Source organism: Miscanthus floridulus, chromosome 11, assembly GCF_019320115.1.
Source record: "Miscanthus floridulus cultivar M001 chromosome 11, ASM1932011v1, whole genome shotgun sequence".
Lineage (NCBI taxonomy): Eukaryota > Viridiplantae > Streptophyta > Magnoliopsida > Poales > Poaceae > Miscanthus > Miscanthus floridulus.
This window is the reverse complement of record NC_089590.1, coordinates 82123016-82130892: the sequence shown is the minus strand read 5'-3', so window position 1 is coordinate 82130892 and position 7877 is coordinate 82123016. Positions and strand designations below refer to the sequence as shown.

Genomic DNA, 7877 nt, shown 5'->3' with positions numbered 1-7877 from the left:
CCAACCCATCTAGCTCTGCTTCAAATACCAGAAGCAAGAAGAAGCTACAGCTGCAGTGAAAGGTGCCTGCTCAATGTCCTTTTGGTGATGTGGTTCTAGAAAAACACCTGCTATGTGATGGCATGATTGTTCTTTTGCTCTGTGATGAATGTTCTGTGATGGCATGACAATACTTAGCTATAGATGAAAACCAATAACTTAGCTGCTATGTGATGAATGTTGGTGACATGTTGGTGCCATGAAACCTTTGTTATGAAAATAGTAAGGTAGCTGTTGTTATGCGATGAACATCAGTTATGTGATGAATGTTAGTTTACTGTTGCAGTACTCTAATTGTTGTTATATTGTTCTCATATATTTTGCATTCCGGACAAATGAACAACCTTCATATTCATCATTCAACATTGATTCATTCATTCATCCATCCATCCATTCATCCATGACTACTCACACACACATAGGCACCTACTTCTTCAAAATAGCATACAAAGCAAGAAATATGCAAACATAGGCCATCTTATCAATCCACCTAAGCTGTTGTAGAACCCTATTGTCAATTCTATTCTCCACTTGTGCAACTCCAGCAGCCTAGAAACCTTCCTGAATGATGGCAAGAGGAGCTGCAGTAGGGAAACCACCAGGTGGTGCCACTGCCTGCAAGGGAACTGCCTGTAATGGAGCAGGGGTTGTAGGTGTCTGCACTTCAGTGTCCTCCATTTTATCCTCCCACTGATAATACTGATAGCTTCTAATCTGAAACCCAAAGCATCAACACATTATCACCAAACAACAAAAAAGAAATAGGCAAAGGAAAAAATGAGCAGAGAAGGAAACACAAACTACAAAATAGGGGCACTTGTGAAAGACACGGTTGTTGTTCTTCCTGGTCATCGAGATGAACCGATTGACAAGCACATGACAGTTGGGGCAAATCATCCGCTTGACCCTACCACCATAGCTGCTAGAAGCTTGAGACATGGCTGTGGTAGGAGAGAGGTGAAGAAGATAGAGCTCAAGTTAGATGAGTAGCAACAGATAGGACTAATGACCTATATATAGGAGGAGAAGCCCAGGGGCTCAGTTGGCGCCAACCCTGGCTTTGGCGCCAACACTGGCACTAACACCATAGCCTTTGACGCCAAAACGCTTGGCCTGGGGCTGGGTTAGGAATGGCACAGAAGCAAACCAACTAGCTCGCAAAACCCCTAAGTCTAAGGACATCTAAGTCATTTGACTGTGTTGTTACTTACCGTTAGGAGCAAAACTAGATGAAATAGTGTATTCAACAAAAGAATTTAGAGTCATAACACCAAAGACCGTGCGAATTTTTTAGTGACGTATATGAACGTAGCACCGTTCATACTAGCACGAGCAAAAGGCTCAAATACCAACTTCTCCGGTGGAATCCACGTCTCCAACGCCTATCAATTCGGTGAATGCCGTGTTCAGCTGGCTGGCTTGCCTTTTTTTTTTCTTCCAGCTGCACTAGTGTTTTTCTCTCATAAAATTTAAGTATAAACCATAAAATCCAGCGTAAACGGTGCCCATTTCGGTCCAGCCGAACAACACATAAGTCACTAGCCCTGCCATCAGCAGCACTGCGGCAGCGTTTACTCCCGTGTCTGCTAGCCTAGCGCCCTAGCCTGCTGGTGCGGTGATAAAAAAATTGTTTTCTATCACCGCGATGTAGAGAGAAGAGAAAGGGGTGGTTTTGGCGGGGAAAGGGAAAGAGGTAGAAGCGGGGACTTGGGCCCTGGCACAAGTGTTCAAGCCCACGCGCTTTTGGCCTCCAGCCCCCCTCCTATTCAGGGGCACTCACCCAATGGGTGGTGATCAGTTTCAAAATATCAGTGAGGCATGGATCAATTCAGTACGCACAGCTGCCTAAACAATATACACCCAGGTGCAGACGTGCAGTCACCTGACAGTAGGGATGTAAGTGGGCTTAGCAGACGAGTTCCACCGTGAACACCAGGCTCCAGTGGACTAGAACTTCAATGTATGTGTGCATCTCCATAACAGAGGGATGAATTGCTTCCACTATGCATACAGAAACAAAGGGGAAAGAAAGGCTTTGGAAATCTCTCCTTAGGCAACCTCCGCTTTCAAGTTTCGTCTGAAGCAGAAGCACGCAGAAACGATTCCTGCCTCTGGCGACGATGCCAATCACCTGATAACAGTACTGAGTGTAACTGCTAGCCTTCTTCAGGAATGAAAAATAACAAAAAAAAAATGTTTTTCCTTGTATATGGGCGATGGTGGTACGTGTCTACTCTGTGGCAATCAGAAACGGAAGTCCCCTGAAAGGAGCAAAGACACTCTGATCAATTTCAAGCGCCGGAGGTCGTCAACCAGTAAAACAGAATCCACTTAAGTCCTGACAAGTGACAAATCAAATTTGGAACAAAGGACAATTACTTACCAGCCACCTCTTCTAGAGAAGTAATCACTGTCCAAGGAAATCGCGAGAGCAAGAGCCACTGCCCTTTCAGGCAAAGTCAGCTGGCGAACAACATGCAATTCTTCAACCTGGAGCATATTTGAGACAAGCTAACTGGGAAAGGTGGGCACCCATACATTCAGGCATAACAAACGGCAAGTGATAACACTTACATCTGAAGCGAGAGCAAACTTGTGGCTTTGCCCCTCATCACCAAACCGGATAGCATACTGGCCAGCATCCGTGAAGAGCTACAGTGGTCATAAAAACATGGTAATGTTTATCATTCCAAACTCATTCATTCTTACAATCCCATTCCTTATATAGTCTAGGAGCAAATGTAGCATAGTTGAGAAATAAAAACAGTCCAAGAAGATGCAGGGTGTAGCATAATTAAATCAGATGCATCAGACTCCAACATGGATCTGTTGTGAGATAGAATATCACCATAATTGTGTGATCAGGCAATGACATGTCTAAAAAGTTCCTTACAAAATTTCCAAGTGTAGAAGCAAGCAAAAGCACCACGGCAATTTAGATAGACAGTTCTTAGCGATCTAAGTTTAAATCATTAATCTGTATCCATGTTGATGAAAACATTGTTTGCTGTCCAATATGCAATCAGTTCATAAGAGCATGCATGGACATGGACGCCCATTAGGTATAACAAAAGTGTATACTTTGATCAATATACAATGAAAAGGATATTACCTCAAAGCCGATGCCCCTCCAGTTACGATCAATCTGAGCCAACAGTTTATCATCTTCATCTACCAGGCTAAAGGTCCAGTTCCAGAATCCCGGATTCTCAACAACTGCAAATTGCCTATTCCTGAAATATGATGAGATGGTTTCAGGATAGTAAGACAGGAACGGCTCAGTGAACTGGGAGATTTGTGCTTAGTCAACAAGATAAGGGAAATGTATCAGAATACCATATTACCCTAAGTACAGGTCATAAATTCTCCGCCAAAGGTGCCAACGCCTGTGTACTACACCTACCTCCTGACAAAACCCAAACAATGAAGCTTTATCAGCACTTCCCCATAGAGTCATATGCAGATGATAGTTCTACCCTAGTTAGAGCAATCTAGTGAAGAATATTTACATACCTTACCATCCACTTCTGCATAAATTGAGCTGTTGATCCACCAAAATGGCCTGCGAACCTAAACCCAGTAGCACAATTCAATATTTTTTTCCACAAAACACCATAGTGGCTTGCAGAAATATTACCTTAAATATCTCGTTACCCATAGCATCCGTTATTTCTGCAACAAATGGCCGCCTTGTTCTAAGTAGCTGAAACATGAACAAAAGGGGATTGGATTTGCACTAGTAATCTCCAAGAAGTAAAAATAAATTATAAGGATACACTCTTTTCTTCCTAAAATCACAATTATAAAGCCAATACATATTTAATGCTTGACATCACGGTATCTATATACCAGTTATGAACTTTATGATAATAAGGCAATGCACTATTGAGATAATGTGCAATAACATGTCTAGACTAAATCAACAAGCACAACACCAAACATACCTTAAGAGGGGAAATAAGCATACAGAACAATTCTGAGAAACAACACCATCTACTGTACAAGATTAAAGACTGGGATGGCCAGCAACTTGCCACAAATTCCAAGAGTTGCCACACTTCAACCCACCCAATTATCCTCTTTGTCCATTTTACCAATCACAGAAGCTGGATTTAACTACCTTTAACGTTACATGGGAATATATTTAATTTAAATGTCTTGATGTGTGGTCTTACAGAAAACATTGCTGCCAACTCTAATTGCATCAGCCGCTACAATAACAAATTATTTGCCAAACCACCCAAGATAAGATAAGAGCAAAATAATATAACGGAGCCCTGATTAAGAAACTTTAGTTATCAGTCCAACCTACTCAATAATGATTCATGACTGAAAGTGAAAGCCTGCCAATACTTGTTCTCTAGCACAGGGGGAACAAAGATATTTTTTCAGTCTCTCAGTAGCACATGATGCATGAGGTAGTGATGATGTTTCATATGGAGATAAAATACAGTAGATAGTGACAAGGTACAATTAACAATATTGACTGCACATAGAGTATATAAGAATAACTAAATCCAAAATCCCAAGTATGCAACCAATTTGAAGTGAATGCGAAATCAGATACTTCCAACATAGGGACTAGCGGATTGCTACGCAGGTCAATTGAATTTTCTTGACCCTTGACTCAATTTAAAAAAAATGCCATGAAGACATAGAACAAGCTAACACAAGTTTATTTAGGATCAAGAAACCACATAGAATCATAGACATACCTGCCTAAAGATGACGTTGCTTTTCTCTCGAATAAAACCTACTGGCTGGACATTGCAAGAACAAGGAAGTCAATGCTCAAAACATAGGAGTAAAGAGTTAGAATACATAGATAATGCAGCAAGGGAACCGATTACAACAAGGACAGAATAAAAAACTTACAGATTGTGGAAAGAGTGGGTCCATTATGATATACCTGCTCTCCTGCAATCCAGATGATAATATATAAGATTTTGAAAAGAAATGGTGAAGCATCTTAAACCAGAAACTTGTTGCACATGCACTAGTCTGTACACACAATTCACCTGCTCAAAAGCAAACATGATGTTCGCCCACTCAATATCCCTGGCAATGATGAGGTTAGCTCTTGCAAGAAGCGGAGCCAGTTTGGCCTATAAACACATTAAAAATATATTATCGGTTATTCCAATAAAAAAAAAGGGCGTACCCAGTGCAGAGAGCTCCCGCTCTGTGCGGGGTCTGGGGAAGAGTGTCAGTGGCAAGCCTTACCCTCGCCTGTGCAATGCGAGGAGACCGCGACTCGAACCCGGGACCTTCCGCTCACAAGCGGTAAGACTCTACCGCTTGCACCAGGCCCGCCCTTCATTATCGGTTATTCCAATAGCTACAGAATAATTCTTCAAATTTGAGCACAGGGAACATTGCCAATCAAGATAAAGCACAAGTAGCCAGGCACAATCAAGCAAAGAAGGTAGGAAAGATTAAGAAATAGGGGATACTAATTCAATACATTTCTAAAGGATTGGACAGTATATAAAAACTGACAGGGCAGCATAGGATTCACGGATCAATTACTCTGCCTAACAAATGCATGTTGACCTCCAATTCCAACATTTTTTCTTAATTTTTGAAATACTGACTATATTATCTTCGTGCAATCTCTGAAGCCAGTTTGGCCTATAAATACATTTAAAAACATTATCAGTTATTACAATAGCTACAGAAAATAGTTCTTCAAATTTGAGCACAGGGAACATTCCCAATTCCCAATGAAGTTAAAACATCAAGTAACCAGGTACAATGGCCCCGTTCGCTTCGCTGAAAAAACAAGCCGAAACACTGTTCCGGCTGATTTAGTCGAGAGAGAAAAACACTCTTATAAGAGAAGCGAACAGGGCCAATCAAGCAAATAAGTTAGGAAAGATTAAGAAATATGGAACAATAAAACAGATGGTTAACTGGGTGAGAAGTTTTTAACTGACTGGGCAGTATAGGATTCTCACACTAATTAGTAATTATATTACTCAGCCTAACAAATGCATATTGACCTCCAATTCCATATTTTTTCTTAACTTCTGAAAAGTGAAAATAACGAGAGTATACTCTCTTTGTGCACTCTCTGTAGCCCAATTATCGAATAGTCTAACATAACATCGGATCAAATCAAATGTTACCACACACAACAATGTAAACCAAACTACAAACAGAAGGTTCAATTAGAATTTCAGAATCCGCTTGCCTCGAAGGGGTTGAGGTCCCGGTATTCGTACTGATAGTTCCTTGACGGTGCCTCCCTGGTCGCTCCCGCAGCCTCCACAGAACTCGCGTACGCGCCGAGCGAAGGCTCCGCACCGCCGCCGGCGTTCCCGGGTGACGCGCCGACGCCCCACCTCCTCGCGGCCTCCTTCTGCTTCCTCAGCTCGTCTACCCACAGCTTCCGCAGCCACTCCCGGGGCACCGCCGGTGACCCATCCCGGCCGCCGCTGGCGAACCCGTGGGATCCTCCCTTGACGAGACTAGGGGTGGACCTCGCCGCCGCGGAGGCCCTCCCGGCCGCGGCGGCGTGAGAGAGCAGCCTCGATAGCCACCGCATCGCCGCAGCGCAGAGAGGCTGGGAGCCGGGAAGGGGAGAGACGCGGGTGTTCTGAATTCTGACGTTCTAGAGGATTCTAGAAGTTTGATTGATGGATGGATGAGTTCCAGTCTGTGACTCGGTGCTGACTCCCCCCGGAGATCGAGAAGGTGGTTGTTGCTGCGGGTGGGCTTGTGTCAAGTTGGGCTATGAGCCTTTATGCGGGCCGTAGCTCAGAACTGGGCTTTGTGTACTCCAGCCCACAGGACGAAGCCGCCGTTGCCCGGGAGCTCGGCCGCGAGCTAGGCGGTGACGAGCGACTCCGGCCTATAGTAGCTCAAAGTGTTCCACACATGATGGTATCACATCTCATAAAGCCATACGAGCATATCAGGATTGGGGGAAATCCAATATGTGTGAAAAGTTTTTACATGCCAGCTCAAATAGTCGGAGTAGTTCGCTGGCACACTGTTTCGTGAATGCATTAATATACTATTGTGTGTATGTGTGCACGCGTGAGCAAGAGGATGGCCAGATTCATAGCTGGAATAATAAATAAGGTATTTCACCACTGGATCATAAGCTTTTGCTATATGGACATCTCTAGCAGTAGCATGAGTGTGTGACAGAATTTGGAAATGTCAACCATAGTATGTCCCCAAAAACTTGTCCTGTCTGAAGCCATAACTTTCATTAAACAATAGAACCATTGGCTCTGATACAAGTGCATCTCTAACACTTCACAATGATCAGAATTCAGAAACGTTTGGTATGCTTTTTGATCTTACCTTGTGACATTAAAGAGTAATTAGCAATGGAAATCAGGCATGGAGTCGCAAGCAGGTACCTGTAATGATTTTCTATATGAATGCCCGGAGTTCACATTTTTTAGGAGTGTGCAGTTACAGGTCCCTGTATTGATCCAATCACACAGCTACTTCTGTATGCAGTATCCATGGGCTATGTCTGCAACTACCATTTTCTCATTTGACTGAATATGAAGCACATCAGCAAGACAGTACACACCGGATAATTAGGATTCCTCACGTTCACAAACCTGTCAACAAGTAAGATGTGGTTTTAGATGTACATAACTAAGGTTAATATACAAACTGTAGTTGCAGTTACACTCACTTTTTACGTTTTCTTGCTAGAAAACGCTAAACTTCGTTCTAACTCCTGAAGATTTATATTCAGGCTCAGAGCGCAGCTGAAATTAGAAAGCTGTTTATCTGCAATTTTGTCAATCCACTCAAGACCGCTTGATTGCAGAAGCAACTCCATCACTGCATTCTAGTGCAATGTACTGACC

The 7877-nt window shown here is 43.0% G+C and overlaps 1 protein-coding gene across 2 annotated transcripts; it reads right to left on the bottom strand.

The window, feature by feature from the left end:
• Positions 1-1942: 1942 nt before the first annotated feature.
• On the bottom strand, positions 1943-6740 carry LOC136493593 (altered inheritance rate of mitochondria protein 25-like). Of its 2 annotated transcripts, none has more exons than XM_066489692.1 (11): positions 6233-6740; positions 5058-5144; positions 4915-4956; positions 4755-4799; positions 3677-3742; positions 3553-3609; positions 3384-3445; positions 3152-3272; positions 2614-2691; positions 2423-2529; positions 1943-2300 (listed from the first exon to the last, which is right to left on the bottom strand). In XM_066489692.1, the coding sequence occupies exons 1-11, from the start codon at positions 6584-6586 to the stop codon at positions 2270-2272; spliced, it is 1050 nt and encodes a 349-aa protein (XP_066345789.1). In that variant the 5' UTR covers positions 6587-6740; the 3' UTR covers positions 1943-2269. The 2 variants fall into 2 exon arrangements, with proteins under 2 accessions (XP_066345789.1, XP_066345790.1); XM_066489693.1 differs by having other exon boundaries at positions 2423-2502.
• Positions 6741-7877: the final 1137 nt, after the last annotated feature.

Coding starts and splice junctions, on each gene's coding strand:
- LOC136493593 (XM_066489692.1), bottom strand. CDS start 6,586: ATGCGGTGGCTATCGAGGCTGCTCTCTCACGCCGCCGCGGCCGGGAGG. Junction 3,446..3,552: donor ATGCAGAAGTGGATGGTAAG/GTATGTAAATAT, acceptor GGGTTTTGTCAG/GAGGTAGGTGTAGTACACAG. Junction 3,273..3,383: donor ATTTATGACCTGTACTTAGG/GTAATATGGTAT, acceptor ATCATATTTCAG/GAATAGGCAATTTGCAGTTG.